Genomic DNA, 19,892 nt, shown 5'->3' on the forward strand with positions numbered 1-19,892 from the left:
TAGAAAGGAAGAATTTTGATAGAATGATTTTATGAAATTGGGCCAAAGTTAGCGAAAAATGCCGAAAAATGAGGAGCAAAATTTGAACCCAGTACCCAAATGACCGGAAGCCATGCTCCTGAACAAAGGAAGTTGGATTGCGCCGGTATCTCGTCTTTTCGCCCCCAGTCGTTTCTGCACACTTCTGTTCGCTTCTCCTATGCAGGGCTGGAGAAGCGAACATTAACCCCTGATTTCCTCAGGATGACTTTCCCGGGGTACTTTCTCAATCCCCAACAAATTTCCAAAGGAGTGAAACGGATTTGGAGTGAAAGGACTGGGGGCGAAAAGATCAGGGAGCGAAACAACCGCAATTCGACTGCGCTTGCCCAGAATGGATGGAACTCTGGGAATTATTCTAAAAATAGCCACATCTCCGGTCGCTAATTTTGACGGAAAACCGTGCTTTTTGCGGCACAAAAACAGTCCGAAAAGGACAATCCCTTTTTTGTAAGTATCAAAAAAATGAAATACTTAATCTTCAATGTCTTGTGCGTATTCCTGTCAAATTGTATATTGATATTCGTGGTACAACTCCCAGAATTGTGATGGGAAATTTGCCAGACTTGGACACCGCCTTTTCTCTGACAAACTCTTCCCTGTGTAAAATGTACAGTGGTAGTGTATTTTGTACACGTGAAGCGTTTAATGTACACAATAATGATTGATAAAGAAGGTGCATGGTTGTACGGGTTTTTTACAATTCACTGGCAGCTGTGAAGCCCTGGCCCTCTGGACTTCATTTCGAAGTACAACACGATCGATGTATAATACTGTATATTATACCACAGTAAGCCAACTGCGAAAGCACTATAATTTAAATAAAGGCACTAGGCTGCCCTAGGTGTAGGTCACAGGTGCCTGGCCCCAGGCCCTGGCACTAGCATGCTAGCACTGTACTGTTCCCGGGTGAAATGCATATGTTATGCCCAGGCTGCCCGCAGGCCAAACAAACGTTGTCATATGGTCCATCATAATCATTCATACCACCAGTGATATAGCATGGGCCCATCTCCTGGCCCCCTTTGCCTGAGTGTACTGGCCATGGCCCATGTATGCCAATAAATATCATTGAAAGTTATGTGCTTTTTAAGTTCCATGGACTTCTCAATTTCAGACTAATCCAGTATCAACGTGAGAGGTAAAATCACTCACTTGGTTGTGTGGTCATTTCTGAATCTTGATTTGATGTGTTGATGTGATGGATAATTCTGTATTAACCATAAGAAACCACTGAACCAGCCCCACAGCATAAACAAAGGCTTCGTTATTATTTCATTTTCAAAATCCAGAAAAATCTAAGGTTAATATTGTGTGTTTGATGGTCCAGATCATCTACATGTGTCACATCAACTCTCACAATAAGAATCAGATGGTCGGTTTTGCTTGAAACCCTTGTTGTGTACAAAGTTGTAACCATCCTCCTGCTTGACCTTGTGGATTCATGCTGATGGATGAAAAATTTAACCTTGTACTATTCCATACACCCCCCCCCCTCTTCCTACAAACCAGCTTTGTGTTTCAGACCTGCTCACCATAACACCTTGGTAGAGAAGTAGAAGACTGTATTTTACATAGATAAACAATATGTTATGTTTGCAAGTTGATACTGGTCAGTTCGCTATCTCTGCCCAATCTGTGGTATAAGTTCATGCACTGATAAGATGAGCATTCATGATGTGTATACTATCAAGTTAGTAGAGCTTACAGGTTTGGCTGTTCGCCATCTGATCACCAGTCCATTTCCTGATTATTCTTTGCCCAATGCATCAATATGTTCCAATTCAAGCTGATAATGATTGTACCTGTGTGGTGTGTGTCAAACCTAAGATCAAACCAGCTCTAAATGAGCAGTATTCAAGCCTGAAGGCCTCGACTGGGATTGAGAATGTCCCTCGTTGACCTTCATGCCTCAAGAGGCTGATATTTCTCTTTGGCATGTATCCTCTGTCAACATCTCTTTCTCACACCTATGTCCCATTACCATGTTGAGTTGGTTTATCCTGCCTCTGCCAATGATGTCTGGGTCTTTGTATGTGGTGGAGTTGGTCCCCAGTCTGGCTGTACTGTACTACAGGATCTCTACACGTACTTGTAGGTAAAAGAAACACCTCTTTGTGGCCGGTTCATCTCAGTTTCATTCAGGTGACTAATGTTATTGCTGTTTGATAATTGACTTGGAATGTATCCATATTGTGTGCCTCCTTGAACATTTGCCTTGAGTCCAAATTGACGAAATATCTGAGTCTGATGACGTTATCATTAATAGAAATCAATACATGTGTGTGAGAAGTTGGCCTGTGTCATATAATGATATAGACTGGACTTGATAAAACTGTTTGACATTGTCTGCATTCTCTGGGTAGTCAACAGTAAGGTAGGTGGTGGTGTTCCACCAGGTTTTATAAAAATCTGTCCTCGAGTTAAGGTTTTCCTAAGATGTTTCACTGAGTGGAACTTATGATTGCTCAAGCTGGGGGGGGGGGGGGGTGGCTGTTATGTTTTTGTCTAGAGAGGTTTCCAACGATGTCAGGGGACCAGGCTGGAAACAGGCCCTCTTCAACCCCTCTCACACGTAAACCTTCTGTGTTGTCTTGTCACCTCCACCAAGTCCAACAAAAACCTTCTTAACAATCTCGTGTTGCATCTCAGTCGAGTTAATTTTTTTAACAGGAAATTTTCAACAATAATTAGTTCAGCCTAATTGAAAAGTACTGCTTGGGCTTGCATGAAGATTGAGCATGCATGGTTCTTCCTGTGCCAGGCTGGCATGTTAGTTTCTTCCTTGATTTGTATCTTGAACTAATAGCCTGTGTTCAATTTGTTTCTCTACTGATTGGTGCCAAGTTATTTTGAATGACAATGCCCCTCTTACTTGGCTGTGATTGTGACGCCATTGTGTGGGTGCATTAAATTGCAATCAACTCTGTAGTGTGGAGGTCCAAGAACATTCATCTTTGCTCGCAATACAATAAAAGCTTCAACATTATTTCAAGTATAATCAATTGTTCTGTGCCGGACCTCACTTCCATGGTGGGGTATTAGTGTCAAATTGAAATTCCTAGAAATCAATATCTGTCAATGTGAATACAGGTTTGAGTTGACATGGTATGACTCACTTGAGCACACATGGACAACGTGCAGCAGGCCGGTTGATAACCATGATATGAGCCTGTCAGCTATTAGAGCCCTGTTTTCTTCCAGAGCATTGTTCAATAGTTGGTACCAATAAACATGTACAGGACATCGATGTTGAAGAGAAGTATTCAGCTTGCTGCACCCATGGGCATCATTAGCATACTAAACCAGAATAATTCTCCAAACTCCAATGTGTTCTTGATAGAAAATGCCCCATAACACCTCGATCAAAATGGGTCTTTGATTGTTTTTTTCCATCAGCATGCAATCATCAATGTTGCTATTTTCAGCCCACACCTTTGGGGCGATAGAAAATGTATTCATTAAAAGCTCATCATCCATCTAATGTTGAGGAATGATTGTCAAAGTACATATTACGCTGTGAACAGCTGTACATAGCGCTGTAGCCAAGACGTAGATCTCTTTTGTTGTTTGAACACTTACTTAGATTGAAAAACCAATCAATTATCCCAATCTGCAATTGGGTGCCATCCCAAGTTTCAGCAGTTGTAATTACTTTGTAAAATTGCAGCAATTCCCTCTGATATAGCAGGACATGAAAGTCACACTAAGCATGCCATTGATTCTGTGTGCACCATCCTTTCATTGATTTATCTGTCAAATACACAAGCAGGCTGCTGGGAAGTTGGATTAAGATATCTAAACCCAGGTCACCTTGGTTAGGATGAGATCTACTGTAGACATCAGGATGGTTGTTTATTGTCAAAGACTAAGAGTGAGGTGGTGAGATCGGGCAGATCAGCTGAACTGATCAATGGATTCCCTTCAAGCACCATATCCCAACCATCTCTGGCCCAGACATTGAGGTGATATCTTATGAATCTGTTCAAACATGTCAACTTGTTGTCATGGCAGACTCGTTTCCTAGGCAACAAGCAAATTGTTCAGTCTCTTAAAGGTCCATGCACCATCTTCATTATTTTGTACGTCTGTGAGCCAAAGTGTATAACTGGTGAGCACAGTGGCCCTGGCTGATGCATCAAATGAAATGATAGGTTTCCTGGGAATGCTGTCAGTGTTTGGCCTGCGAGGCTCACTGTAAGTTTATGAGTATGACCATGGGAGTTTCCTTTCTTTATAGCAACATTATCATATACTGTCTGAGTTCATGAATATTGATCTGAACGTATAGTAATCTTATCCAACACTTTGTTGTACATGTAATTGTTGTGATTGTTAGTGCTTGATCATATCCAGGCCCTGCAGAACATAATCAGCTCCACCCACATTTGATTAGACCTTGATCTGCTGTGCGAATGGGATCCTAACTAACTCCTTACTCCTCCACTTGGCTCCACAGATAGCCGTTCTACATGACACTGGCCGCTGTGTTCCAAGATGATCGTCTTCTCCTCCTACATGACATAACCTTGCTAATCCTCTTGCCTTGCCTGGCACGGATGAGTAGGTGGATGATGGCATACCTTGCCCTTATAAAGCCTGCGACCCTGGAAGACAGCCATCTGATAATGCTGATCAAATAACTGGTTTAGTTCACATTTTCCTGCCAGTGCCAGTCTACGAAGATGAGACCTATTGAAAGAAGGTCTTGACTAGCCTTGTTAAGGGTAGACTGGGCTGCAAGTATCTCCTCTGTTGACATGGTGCAATGACCTCCCTCCTTAGGTGCTGCTCACTAGTTTCTTGACAGGGTTGATCCAATCAGATGTTGCTGGCCTACTCTTCTCGCAAGTGGAAAAGAGATGTAAACAAATTTGAAGCATCTAATTTGCAGCTGACACACCATTGAGTGTTTAGAATGTCTGTGTCTCATGAGAAACGTTAGAGAAAGGAGAATTTAATGCCATCAAAGCTGCGTTGGCTTAATTGGGAGTATTGGCTGGGGATTGAGATGAGATCATGTGCGAAGGCGGATTTATGGCGTAGAATAACGTTTTGTTTTTGCATACTTCTCAGTGAGGTATACATGTAGTAGGAGTGAAACACTGCAGAAAACCACACACCATAACCCCAAATGCTCCAGTCAATATACATGTATGAACCTGACAGACTTCAACAAGTTCAGGTGAAAGTTCTGTGTCAAGAGTGTTAATTTCGTACCCGACTGGGACAATCAAGTCTGCTGTTCTCATAACTGAGATTACCTCGTTAACTCTTGGTCTAATTAGTACCTCAACACAAACATCCATCAATTCATGTCACATGACATCATTGTATGCAGTAACATGCATCAGACTGCTCAAGAGGCCTGATGAGGTTTGGCTGCTAGATCTGAATAATTCATGTTGGTTACCTGGCATTTTCCCAATGCATTGAATGGCATGATCCTGTGTGGGATCCAACGCCAGGATGGCCTTCTTCAGAGGCATCAACCAGTGCAGTGCCAACAGATGGCTCAACCTGGCCTGATAAGACTTGGCCGATGACTGAAGCAAACATGCCAGTCTGCCTTACCCAATGCATTGCACAGCCTGATCCATATGGGATCTTACTCCATCGCCCGGCTGGCTATGATCGGAGTCGTGTTTCATTTACTATGATGCGTTTCCAAAGGAACCATGCCTCGCATCACCATTAATCCCCGGGGCGTGGGTAGTGCTATAAAGTAAAACAAACAATGGAGGAGGTAATGACTGGAAGAAGTGGGCTGGATATCTATCGGTCCTTCTTGGCGACAGCGTTTCCAAAGGAACGGAAATATCTGCAGTGTCGGGATTGATACGTTGACTGGTTGCAGTCGTGTTATTGATTATGACGTGGGAATGATATCATCGTATATGAGTGGTACGTAGTGTTGTGGTTGCCTTTCTAACAATCCCTCTTTCCTGCTTGCAGCAAGTTAGGCTCAAGGTGTGCTGGTGTCCAACTTCCAACCCAAGGCTCGTGGTGTAATGTACAATTACATGTGCTGTCCTGGGTGCCTCGGCCTGCATGACATCATTGATGCAGGTCAATTGTCATTCAGCTCACAACTTGAGACAGCCCTCATTTGCCACCAAAACTCATTATTCACTTCACACATGTGATGTGAGCGGCATTTTGATGGCAAAAACTAGCAATCGTTGAAAAGTGCCCATTTACCGTTTGTAATGCATTGGTTACAGCCTGTCCTTCCCGCATGATTTTGGCTGACTTGTTTGATTCTTCTTTAAAAAGTTGGGTCAGAGACTGAGCTCCGCACGCCAAATTGGCACTTCAGCATGGTGAATGTCCATATTTCAGTCTATGCTACTGATGTGTCTATAATAAGCTAGCTGATGAGGCCTTAGGTTCAAGGGATCCAGACTCTGCTGCGAAGTCTTGCAAAAGTTTATGGATTTAGAGTATCGTTGAGAATATGAATCATGGGTGATCTCAGTATTCATCCTTTTGCGTTATCGATCACAATATTGGTTTCCATTCAAAAGGTGAACACTAAAAGAGAACGATTTCATTCAATTTTCAATCAATATTGAAAAGTCATTGATTATTGAGTGTTTCCAACAAAACAATATGTGTGATCATGGTTTCAAAACAAATCTAGTTCATTGATCTGTTCTAGTTGTCCAAAATTAGATCTGTAAGCTTCACAAAGACCTTGGAAATTCACGTACTCTTGCCTTGTCCTCCAAGCTTTTGGAATTTGAACTTGAAATGTATTATCAGAATCCTTTTTGCATTTTTGCTCTCTTCTGCTTCACTTTTAGCTGTTTTTGCCCCAGACTGCTCTATATTGAACTTAAGATCAGTTTTTAGCCAGAGTATTTATCATGTGCCATTTCTTGGGATTGAAGTTTTAAGATGAGATTCAGCCTACTCTTTCTTGGAACAAAAACCTCCTTTCGAAAGTGACTAATAATAAGCCTCTGACATTCTCTTTGAGATGAGCACATAAGATCCCGTCGTGTCATCGTATGCTGTCTTATTGTATTTCTTTGCTATTCGATCATCGCGATCTTTTGAAACACAATCCTTTTGAAAACATCTTATATAAAGATCTTGGAAGTCACTTTTCATTTTGTTGGTGATTTCTCGGGGTGAGGAGAATTCATTGCATGCTTCGGCATTCCTAACAAAAGAACGTTGTATTGGTGGAAATTGTGGTTTGATGATGGCGATTTATTCAGTCGGATATCCGCAATCGTTTTTCAACCACAAATTGTGATCAATTGTTATTGTGCTTGATACACTGACAACACAGGTAGGAGGCACCTTTCATATCATCGTGCGATATCATGATTCACAAGAAGGTATAGGTTAACTTCCTTTCTTTCAACTTTGGTTGTCTTTTTAAAAGCCGATCCAACCCACGTTTATTGGCCTTGGAAAACCAGGTTTGTGATGTGTCTGCCGTTCCTCGGTGTTTATTTGATGGGTGATGGATCAAACGTCAGGCTTGCCCCTGACTTTATCATTGATCAATTGAATGGTGTTTATTTTCATCATGAGTGGGTGGTAGGTCATAACTTGATGATCGATAGTTATTGGGCGGCTCAATAAGGAAGACGCCTTCATCTACCAGGACGTTGGAGTGTGTCTTCTGTGGAACCTGCTGATGGCATTTTAATTTGATAAGAGTCACATAGTCAATTACATAGGATGTCCTATTTGCCCAAATACCATTCATGCTGGCACGGTATTCATGCTGGCACGGTATTCATGCTGGCACGGTATTCATGCTGGCACGGTATTCATGCTGGCACGGTATTCATGCTGGCACGGTATTCATGCTGGCACGGTATTCATGCTGGCACGGTATTCATGCTGGCACGGTATTCATGCTGGCACGGTATTCATGCTGGCACGGTATTCATGCTGGCACGGTATTCATGCTGGCACGTTGGAATGAGGTGGTGACTGCACAATAGAAGCTCAACTTGAACCTCTGCCACAGACCATCCAATAATAGAAGTTGGTGATATCTCATGGGTGGTCAGTGTATCCCAAACACCACACAGAACTCCACTGAATCAGACCCTTGGGTTCTTTATTAACAAGTGTCTGTTGGCTGCCGGGCCAGAATAGCTGCTGCCACTTATCCCAAGGGAATGCTTCATGTACTTTGCATAATTCATGGATTAACATTATTCATCGGTTTATGTTGGATTAGTGAAACTGACATACTGTACATAGTCTTTATGCTTGTGGTGAACAGTCTTCTAGCTAGCCCAAACACACTCTGTGTTGAGCTCCCTGCTTCATAAAACCGACACACCCCTTTACTATTCAGTCTCCAATGTGTTGGGAGATTTGAATTTTGTGCAGTTACGGGTATTGTTCAGGTATGAATAAGAAGGTACATAAAAGATTTGAGGTTATTGATTCATGACGAGGCCCTTATTTGGAGGAGAGTCTTTCCCCGCCTACTTCATGAGTGGGCTTATCCTGAAAGCTGCGATGTTGTACGTGGACTGTCTGATCATTCCTATTCCCAAAGATGATATAACGAGATGGGAGAAAAGGTGTAAAAGGGCCTCTCAATTTATAACCGCGATGACCGTTTCCATGGGAACAATAAGTAATATATCTAAGCATTGAACTTGTGACCAGGGGCCACACCAAGATATGGGTGGTAAGACTTCGTTGCTGGGGGGGGGGGGGTGCCTCCTTATTGTTAACAGTTTATTATTGGCAGTAATAGTCATTACCATTGATCATTGAACAATTACAGCATACTATCCTTTGAACAATACTGGTCATCAGTGTATAACAAGTAATCAGAATGGTTGATTGTGAGTTGGTGTCTAAAGGTCAACACAGGAGCTGTTGTAGTGGGATGGTCCTCACCTTTATTTGGTCCTATTGGAAGGATCTCATAAGTATATTTAGCTTGTGTTTTCCTGTCTTTACAACAACAGCTCACGATCACCTGTCATCTTGATGGGAAGGTGCAGCAATCACTGTCAGAGTCATTTGAATTGAGACAACAAAGCTGTATGATCTTCCTGGAGAAAGTATGAGTGGCAGAATCCAGATGTTTAGGAAAGTTTCTTCTGGACAGTGTTGTTGTTATGTTGTCTTGTCAGATGTCATTTCAGATTCAATGGTGGGGCATGTTCTGATGATGGCGGAGATAGGGTGTGGTCCCAGGGTTCCCACCAGTCAAGCGGAAGCTCTATTGTTATCTGCAGAGAGGCTGCTGATGAGATTTATTTCTCGTTAAGACCAACAACAAAAACACAATCACAAATTCATCATCACCCCTATATGGCATGTCACAAGCAAAACATCACATGAATGAACCTAAAAACTTGATGACACTTCATGACAAATACCCTGGCACGGTACTAGTTAAAAACTGCAACAAAGATACTCTTGCTTTGAGACATCAGCACCACTTACAAACTTGGATATCACTTTTCCTGAGCTTCTAGTATAAATTACTCTCGTGAATAGCTCTTGAATTTCTCTCCCCTGCCTTCCTGATGGCAGAAGCCAAAGAGCACCTGCTTCAGAGACAATTAGTCGTCCTCCTCACAACACCAATCAAGATTCATGAGACTAACATGTTGACATGTTCCTCTTGTTTCTCGTTGCAGTGTTAGTTTGGTTGCCTGATTAAACCGCCACCATTTCGAGAATGCGAGAATACAAACTTGTTGTGTTGGGCAGTGGAGGTGTTGGTAAAAGTGCCCTGGTGAGTAACCTTTCATCTCCATTTCTTTCTAGATAGAGGTGGTCTGTGACCCTGTAGTAACTGGCTGCTGAGACAGAGAGAAGATGCGGGAGTACAAGCTTGTAGTGTTAGGTAGTGGAGGTGTGGGCAAGAGTGCCATGGTAAGTCTCAGTGTTGTCTCCGTCTTTCTTCCTGTTGGATGTTTTGTAATGGTGGTGTCTAACCTTGTTTGATTTCTGTGTTATTGCCATAAATAACCTAAAAGCCAATTAGGTTAATGACCTCTTTTTATGTTCAACCCACGCAGATAATGCATCGTTATCAAGGGATGAGAATAATCTCATAGAATTGGAAGCTTCTGTTCAACTCCCTCTTTGAGGGTGTTACTCTGTGCCTCCAGAAGAACACTGAAGGACAGGCCCAGCAAATCTATCTAGTCTACCTATTTCAAACAATTCTCATGATTGTAGAGCACTAATTCACAATCTTGAAACAAGCTAGCTTCTTAGTTTGTGTTGTACCAACTCAGCTTGCCACTTGAGAATAAAGAAGGCCAGCAAGAGCTCATCATTGTTTGATCTCCTGGTCATATTCTCTTCTCCTCATTCCAGACTGTACAATTCGTACAAGGCATCTTCGTGGAGAAATATGATCCGACAATTGAAGACAGTTACAGAAAGGTAAGATATACTTGGAACAGTTGAGATTCGTGGGTTGTTCCTGAGAGGAAGACCTTGACGACTAGTTCCTTGTTAGAGGTTTACATGATGGCCTCATTGATTTGAATGATATGGCTGTCAGTGCAGTGATAAAGTTAAGGATTTTGTTAGTTGAGACTTGGTTTGAGAAATTCACACGGAACTCAATACATTGCGAGGGTGAAGCTACCGAGGAGGCAGGTGTGGTTTGGGACAAAATGGCAGCTCCACCAAGCTGGGTTTGGGGAGACAGCCAACACGACAGAGGGGAATCTTTATTGAGATCTTTATATCTTTGTTTTCAGCAAGTGGAGATCGATGGTCAACAATGTATGCTCGAAATCCTGGACACAGCAGGAACGGTAAGATCAGCAGGTGGTCAAAGCAGTGGCAGATCTAGCAGACGCCCTCTCCTGACTGTGTTGGGAACTAGACAATGTGGCAGCAACCCATCTCTTGTATTTGCCCCTTCGATTGAAAGCCTGGTTGCCTGGAGGGTGTGACGGATGAATTAGCCACATTAGTCCTTACCTTTGAGCAATGATAGCCTTGGCGAGAAATTGATACCCACTTGAACTCATGTGTACTTGGACATCAATAACAACAACAGACTTCAAAGAAGCTTTGATGTGAACCAGTATCTAAGTGCAGTTTGTAATGCATTAGAGTTAGTCCATTCCCTGGAAGATATTGATGTTTTGTTCAAATCAATATTGGCTGATGTGTCAAAGGAAGCTCATGGAGGGATTGGTGCTATGCATTGAACAGGCGGGGAGATCATGTGGATAAGTCTCTTCTTGAGCTCCTCTCTGACTCCTTCACTGATACTTATCACCATGATCACAGGGGACCATGGCAGCTGACAGCATTTATGGATGCTAACCCCGTTGCCTGTCCGAGCCCTTCGAATAGGCCCAGCTGTCTGTCTGGTCTTTGATGTCATCTCATGTCTGATACAAATTGAAAATGAATATGATGTTCATTCCAGGAACAATTCACTGCCATGCGAGATCTGTATATGAAGAACGGCCAAGGTTTCCTGCTGGTTTACTCTATCACGGCACAGTCGACGTTTAACGATCTTCAAGATCTCCGTGAGCAGATCTTACGTGTTAAAGACACGGAAGACGTAAGTACTGGACAAGCACAGGTACTTCTACTTTCGCTTATTACTACTTCTCATCGGTGTAAACATGGCGTCCCTCCTACGTCTGTTCGTCTTGCCTGGTGAGTCGTGAGTATGGTGGCTCTTTCTAGTGGTGTAATCTAACACTCGGTTCCAAAGGTGAACCTCTGTCTTGTGTAGCATTGACATCATATCTGTCAGAATGGGCTGTTCAACAACATTGGAGCAGTATGACAGTCAAGCGTCAGTTGTCAAAGCCAGCTTTATGAGTTTGACATTCATAGATAAGCCCTGGCAAGTCACATTTGCCAAAAGGATAATGATATACTGGCTCGGTGTTCATCTCACATATTCACATGATGACAATATTGCTCACCAGTTAACCCCTCGTCCCTCGTAGCCCCTGTTCACTAACTGTTGTGACATTAACACACACTAAATGATGTTTTCTAATTTTCATTCACACTTCTCACAAGTTATGCGTGCAGGATTGCAGAAGTTGTTGGGAAATCAGTAAAACATTTGACAAGTTCTTTACTATTGTTCATCTCGAGAGAAAATCTCTTCAAAAAGTGTTTCCAATGTTGATCACTTGAATGGTTCCTGTAGCACAGTCCTGCACGTTATACATTGGACATCCCTCTCTCCACCCAACACTATCCTCAAAACAATCTCCTCCACAAACAAACCAATCCAGAAACGTATCAATTCCTTGTCAGCGGTAATCAACTCCCATCTCAGGATATCCTTGACCTGCCCTTAACTGGCCCCACCTGTCACTCTGCCTGGAAACGAACCCTGCCCTTAACTGGCCCCTTTTCACCACATTGCTTCGTTATAAAACCCCTCTGCACAACTGAAATGAACTCCCGTTTGCATGTGTGGAGTTGTGCTCCTTCAGTTCAGTATATCCATCCTGGTAATGCTAGTGATAATGAGCAGTCAAGTGAAAAAAATATGGTGCCGTGATAGTGCGTTAGGGCCCTGATAGTGTGTCAGGGCTGTGTCAGTTATCACACTCAGCCAGCTGTTGACAGTGACATCTATACTCCACCTTGACAACTGTTACAGCCATTCTATGTTAAGTTGAGTGTCTTGCCAGTTTATGTTCATGATTTAAGATGTGATATACTTTGCTGTTGGAAGAAAATCTCTGGCTAACACATATCTGCATGTCCCTACCCTATTAACAGATCATTGGATTAACAAAAACACGTGATTACCCTTTATAGTTCATGATGTTGTCATACTAAAACATACTAATCGAAACACCAGTTTTACAGAAATGTTGCTAAGCTTTGTAGAATTTGAAATAATTTTCGTTGGATTTCAGTACTGAGTCATGAGTCATCATGATCAGTTGTGTTTAGCTCAGTCCTGTATCTTTAACATAATCTTCCAACCCTAACTATTGTAACTTAGGTAACTAGGATGTTCTCTGCACCATAGATACACCGAATATTACAATCCAGCTCAAACTAGAGAGTGGCTCCTCACCAACCTTGTACCACACACAGCTGCCCTGTAGATCTCAATCCAGCTCAAACTAGAGAGTGGCTCCTCACCAACCTTGTACCATACACAGCTGCCCTGTAGATCTCAATCCAGCTCAAACTAGAGAGTGGCTCCTCACCAACCTTGTACCGCACACAGCTGCCTTGTAGATCTCAATCCAGCTCAAACTAGAGAGTGGCTCCTCACCAACCTTGTACCGTACACAGCTGCCCTGTAGATCTCAATCCAGCTCAAACTAGAGAGTGGCTCCTCACCAACCTTGTACCGTACACAGCTGCCCTGTAGATCTCAATCCAGCTCAAACTAGAGAGTGGCTCCTCACCAACCTTGTACCGTACACAGCTGCCCTGTAGATCTCAATCCAGCTCAAACTAGAGAGTGGCTCCTCACCAACCTTGTACCATACACAGCTGCCCTGTAGATCTCAATCCAGCTCAAACTAGAGAGTGGCTCCTCACCAACCTTGTACCATACACAGCTGCCCTGTAGATCTCAATCCAGCTCAAACTAGAGAGTGGCTCCTCACCAACCTTGTACCGTACACAGCTGCCCTGTAGATCTCAATCCAGCTCAAACTAGAGAGTGGCTCCTCACCAACCTTGTACCGTACACAGCTGCCCTGTAGATCTCAATCCAGCTCAAACTAGAGAGTGGCTCCTCACCAACCTTGTACCATACACAGCTGCCCTGTAGATCTCAATCCAGCTCAAACTAGAGAGTGGCTCCTCACCAACCTTGTACCATACACAGCTGCCCTGTAGATCTCAATCCAGCTCAAACTAGAGAGTGGCTCCTCACCAACCTTGTACCGTACACAGCTGCCCTGTAGATCTCAATCCAGCTCAAACTAGAGAGTGGCTCCTCACCAACCTTGTACCGTACACAGCTGCCCTGTAGATCTCAATCCAGCTCAAACTAGAGAGTGGCTCCTCACCAACCTTGTACCGTACACAGCTGCCCTGTAGATCTCAATCCAGCTCAAACTAGAGAGTGGCTCCTCACCAACCTTGTACCGTACACAGCTGCCCTGTAGATCTCAATCCAGCTCAAACTAGAGAGTGGCTCCTCACCAACCTTGTACCATACACAGCTGCCCTGTAGATCTCAATCCAGCTCAAACTAGAGAGTGGCTCCTCACCAACCTTGTACCATACACAGCTGCCCTGTAGATCTCAATCCAGCTCAAACTAGAGAGTGGCTCCTCACCAACCTTGTACCATACACAGCTGCCCTGTAGATCTCACTTCATTCACAACACCTCTCGAGATACTCAATATGCCGTTCAAACTCATGCCACTTGAGGACCCCCTCATCTCCACCCTTATTCCCCATGACTCATTCTCTGACTGACTGTTTCAGGTTCCCATGATCCTCGTGGGCAACAAGTGTGACTTGGAAGACGAGCGCGTCGTCGGCAAGGATCAGGGACATAATCTAGCGCGCCAGTTCAACTGTTCGTTCATGGAAACATCTGCTAAGTCAAAAATAAATGTCAATGAAGTAAGTAGATCTGTGGTGTCCCCTACACAGGAATGTTGTTACTAATGATAAGAGCCTACCCAGCAGTCACCCAAGCTGTTTGCATTCTCAAAATAAGTCTGGTGAGGTCTGTGTTCAGTAAACATACCTTCATGTGATGATATATTGTCAATCAGTCACACGTCCTCGGCTGAGTTGCAGTCTTGTAGTTTCACTACGTATGACAACAATACCACATCTATGACGTCATCTTTCAGATCTTCTACGACTTAGTGCGACAGATTAACAAGAAAAATCCGGAGACAAAGAGCAAGAAAAAGAAGAAATCGGGATGTGCAATTTTGTAAGATGTTGATGAGAAAGTCGATGAAACAGGTAGGTGAACAAAATGGCTGAATGTTGGTGATGTTGTTGCTTCTCCCGCTCCTCTGATCATTCAAAGGACTGACCATCTATCTGTCAGCTGAAGACCATTGTTGAATCAACAACTCCAGAGATCTTTTAGGCAGCATCCCTTTCTTGTGTCTTATACGATGGATGTAATACTCAACAATTCTGAAAAGTTCTCTCTTTCCTTTCAGAGGTGACCTCTTACTGTTCACATCTTCCAAACACCGGACCACACAAAGACCAAATGCATCTCGCAAACGTGAGCGTGCTGCTCATTCTTGAGTGAGGAATACTGGTGATCTTCTAACTTCTGTGGACTTTCTGTCTCCTGAATGAACTTCGGCAAAATTGGGTTGGTGAGATTATCCATAGACTTGGTGTTCTTCACACAAAATGACGGGATTACATGAGAATATCACAAAAATTATATTTTGTATGTTTGTTTTTGGACCGGCATCCGTGGGTCTGTGTGCTGCAAAATGAAAAAAAGGGAGGGGAGAAAATCATCTGACCTAATCTCACGTTTTATACCTGAATAACTGGTTCATTGTTAAATATCAACCCTGGTACAGTGTGTAAACTCTAGTAAGATAGGGACGTTGGTGCCGGAGTGATGTCTCCTATGTGACAGACACTTGATTCATCGAGGGAGGTGGGCCTACATTGCTGGGAAAATCTCACTTGCTTGCAATGTGAGGAGTATTTGAGCACTGGAACAGACCATTCAGAATGAGAATGACTTATGTTGGGTTTAATCTTATGGCCACAACTGTCTTCTCCTTTTGAACTGTTGTTGAATCGAACTGGGACCTATGGATAGTAACTATGGAACTACATGTAACTGGTTTTCAAACCTTGTCTGGGTGTTTCGATTATAAGAGTCGCTAACATTGCAATTGAAACTAGTGTTTTCGCTGGGACAAAATGAAGTCTGCAGTGCACCCTTGTAATCACCGACAACCTTGTCCCCGCCCAATCCTGCAAAGTGTACTTGGTGTATGTATATATGTATTAATCATCACCCTAATGTGAGCCTAATCAGTATATTTTAATAGTGATTTCATGTTGTGAATCCATTGGTAGCAGATGATCAGATGAAATATGGTGATGGTAACCATTTTAGTTGATGTCTTATGTTCTATTTCTCTGTCTCGACTAGATTATCTTCAAGGGATGCTGATGACCGCTGTGAAGAATTCTGGTTAAACATGTCCCGACCTGGTGCTGATAACTATAAATATCTTGATAAGTTTATGTGTGTTTCTTGTTGGGTCTCCATCTTAAGGGTGATGCCTGGTCTGTGAGGGATGATGAAGCTGTTCTCACCTTGATGGAGAAGAATGTCAAGACCAACCCTTGAAAGCTTTACCAACCATTGTATGATCTTAAGTATTTTGTTATCTCTTCACTTCTTGGTTGTTTTTTATCACTGTACTTGAGAGGGCCGAGTGAAATAAATAAATGATCTTAGTTTGTTAATAATGAGTCTGGTCGTCTGCCAACAATGGATAGTAGTCAATTTGTAGTGTTTTGAAATCCTTTCTAAGGTCAGAGGTGATATTGGCCTTCTCTGTGTTATGTTGGTACTCTGGTGGCTGCCTGTACTGACAGTCACTGCCCCGTGACTGGCAGGTACCAACAGAGATCTGGTGATGTCTTCAGATGGACAGAGGGGTGAAAGTCCATTGCAAGTCTGATTGGAGCACTGAATCAGTCGTTCATGAAGATTTAGAAATAGAAATGATGTGTTTGTTGATTCTGGGCAAGATGGTACAACCAGAGACTCATCTGTCATCACACATAGATACATCAATGTGACCTCTGTAGGAATGACCTTTAGTAATTGTACAGCATTTAATACTACTATATAACCGTCTATTTAAGTTATATCGTCACTGTCCATCATATAATATACATTTGAATAACATCATTTTATTTTTTCTGTTCATTTTGTACATAGTGGTGTAGTATAGCAAATAGTTGCTTTAAAAAATGATAAGAAAAAAACAAGTGTACATACATGTAACCTTAAGCCTGACCTTGGCACCGAGCTCTGTGTATTCAGTGAAGCAGGATCATCTCCCATGCGTTTTATTCTACTACCGTACTGGCCAACCGTAGTAGTGGCAGCGGTCATTGCAGGGCTCAACTGAGCTCAACCTCAAGGCAACCAGACTTGGGTTCGAACCCACAACCCTTGGATTGAGTCAGCCACCTTTATCACTATGCCACCTTCAGTCGGTTTTGGACCAATAACAATAATTGGCAATGAATGAATAAAGCTGCCAACATTTTGGTAAATGACATGTATTGAGTACTGTCAGTTTTTAAACAGCATATTTTTGTAGATGGACATTTAAGCTATGGCGTTCATTAATTCTTGGCCTAATAACTTGCTATAAAGCATTTGTTTAAACAACCTTCATCATCTTTTTTCAATTCGATTTCTTGTCACTCGGCAGATCTTGGATGCTATTGTATACTAGTTTCCATTGCATATTTACTATCAAACATGCACCCTGAATAAATCCCATGGCAGCCGAGGTGGAAATCTTATGCTGTACACAAAGTTTCTGCACTTTAATCCTGATATTGTAGCTTATCTCATGGATAAATCTTCTTTTCTTGACATTTTGCTCTTTATGTTGTGATGGAAGAGCTTTTAGGCTGTGCTTAGTTTCAAAACTTGATGGTGTACAGGGCAGTGCTGCCATCTATCCAACGTCAACATTGGCTTGTTTCTACGCAAATTCTGCTAGAATATGAACAGATTCTGTTCAAAGATTGGCCAACATATCTTCTCATTTCTAGTGTCTCTCTAGGGCTGTCAGTATGTTGAGACACCAATAGTGGGCCACTTTTGGTCCTCGATATCTAATATCTGCTGGAGGTGACAGCCACACTATTGCTTGAGGATACATCCTGTTATGTTTAGTGACAAGGCTTCTCTCAAGAATGCTTCAATGAAAGTGCATCCTCACATACCAAGGTTCATTTGCCAGTCTCTCACTTTGGCAATTTGGAGGCAGGAACGCAAGAAAGTGAGGTTGCAAAGTACTATTTTTTCCCCTTAACGTGCTATGTGTTTTATATCAGACTGAAACTCATCTCTGAAACATTGGTGCAAGTCATGAAGTGGTGCATATTAAGGCCTGAGCTACGACAATAGCGATCTGTTTCTGTATTCAACCATTGATATTGCCGTGTTTTCTTTACTGAAGTAGAAGCATCCAGTGTGATCCTGTCGGCATTAGTTCAGACTTTAGGTCTTTAATTATCCAACACCACCTATAGGTGACAGATAGGACTAATTTCTAATTCAAGTTTGTGACTGAGAATTGTTGTTGTTGAGATATTTTTCCACCCGATGTATGAGTGTTGTCAAGGAAGCCTACACCTTCCAAGTCTTATAATCAGTCAACCTATTCAGACTACATTGCATAACTCAGTTTGTCGTAAATTTGGGTTGGAAAAGGAACTGGAGGAAGACCACTGCCAGTAGTTCTCCTCTTGAAGGAATACCAGTCTGACTGAGTGTTACTTCATGGCGGCATCACTGGGAATTCATTGTTGTCACAAAACATTTGATCATGCCCATTATGCGTTAGGTGTTTGAGGTCACTCAGGCTGCATGTAATCGCCAATCCAGTCCCCGCTGTATTAATGTTTCTCAATGAAAATTGGGCCAATTCAACCTGTTTTTGGAGCAGCGAAACATGTAAAAGCAGAATTATAATTTCTTGAACAAATAAAGTTTAACAAAATTAAAGCATCTTGACTGATTGTTTTGTGATGTAGCATTAGTTGGGGTGACATCCTACTACATTGCTTACTCCCATTCACTGTGGCACCAAAGCTGGGACAGCCTTTTCCAGCATCCATCCATGAAGAAGGCCTGTTTGTTGGGCTTGCACACCAAAACTTAGAGAAAAGATGGGACAACACTTTCTGTGAACTTTCTTTTATTTGTGGTGTTCAAGACACAAAACCACTATCATTCCAAATCCGAGTATCCTAGCAGAGACGTGGGATAAGATGGCCAAGTGGGATTAGCTGGGAATGTTTACCACACTTCGCACTACGTAGCCAAACATGATTCGCCAACCACAAGATGAGGTTGGTCGAAGCATGTTCGCAGCCATATGGAGAATAGTGCTTTATACAAACAGTTTGGTGACAATCTCACCGAAGTGTCACAATCTATACCTTGTACAGTCCTCTAGCAGAGCGAGTGAAAAATCACTCGAAACATCAACCAACTCTAACAGTCCAAACCATGTGCCATCCGTTCAGACAATCACACCGCGAATCCATGGTCCATGCAGTTATTTGTAGACCTTGAGCTTACATCCCTGTCTAACCTCACCCTTCGTGTCCCATATACACTTTATGCAGTCCTTGTGAAGCTGCATTTTATTCCAAGCCGGTGTCCCCTTCTCCATAAAGGTCTCTGCCAAGAAAGGCCCTCGATTCCGAGACGTACTCGCCTCCGTCGGCATCGAGACACGCTTGACAACTGTCTTTGCCTCTCCAGAGGTCACTGTCCTATCGTTTGCGAATCTGAACAGAGATTTGTCGTATTTGGGCTGTGGGAATCCTAAGTCTGGGACATAGCCGGTCCTCCTAGCTGGGGAAGGGATGCTAGCCATGGTGGAGACACTCCGGAGGGAGCCGTGGCCTGACATGATGCGCAGGTCTCTTTCAATTACCTTGTTGACGGAGTTGGGGAGTTTGGTACTTGGGTATTCCGATGATGACGGTCTGTCACTGTCGGTATTCGGGTTGCGGTAGAAGTATCGCATACGCTCCGCCGATCTCAGTACCGTCTCCAAGTAAAGTGAGTTATATCCAGTCTAAACGATGGCTGGCGATGAGGTAATGATTGTCCATCAATCGGAATCGAACACAATCACAGTGACATTCCTAATAT

General features: G+C 42.9%; 1 protein-coding gene across 7 annotated transcripts; it reads left to right on the forward strand.

Moving 5' to 3' along the window:
• Nucleotides 1-398: 398 nt before the first annotated feature.
• LOC135490640 (ras-related protein Rap1) lies at nt 399-18,731 on the forward strand. Of its 7 annotated transcripts, none has more exons than XM_064775931.1 (9): nt 407-489; nt 1,157-1,180; nt 9,678-9,775; nt 10,366-10,434; nt 10,758-10,814; nt 11,441-11,602; nt 14,453-14,593; nt 14,830-14,947; nt 15,154-18,731. In XM_064775931.1, the coding sequence occupies exons 3-8, from the start codon at nt 9,719-9,721 to the stop codon at nt 14,917-14,919; spliced, it is 576 nt and encodes a 191-aa protein (XP_064632001.1). In that variant the 5' UTR covers nt 407-489; nt 1,157-1,180; nt 9,678-9,718; the 3' UTR covers nt 14,920-14,947; nt 15,154-18,731. The 7 variants fall into 7 exon arrangements, with proteins under 7 accessions (XP_064632000.1, XP_064632005.1, XP_064632001.1 ...); XM_064775933.1 differs by lacking the exon at nt 9,678-9,775 and adding an exon at nt 9,808-9,915; XM_064775930.1 differs by lacking the exon at nt 1,157-1,180 and having other exon boundaries at nt 399-489.
• The last annotated feature ends 1,161 nt before the right edge of the window (nt 18,732-19,892 follow it).

Source organism: Lineus longissimus, chromosome 7 (genome assembly GCF_910592395.1).
Source record: "Lineus longissimus chromosome 7, tnLinLong1.2, whole genome shotgun sequence".
NCBI lineage: Eukaryota > Metazoa > Nemertea > Pilidiophora > Heteronemertea > Lineidae > Lineus > Lineus longissimus.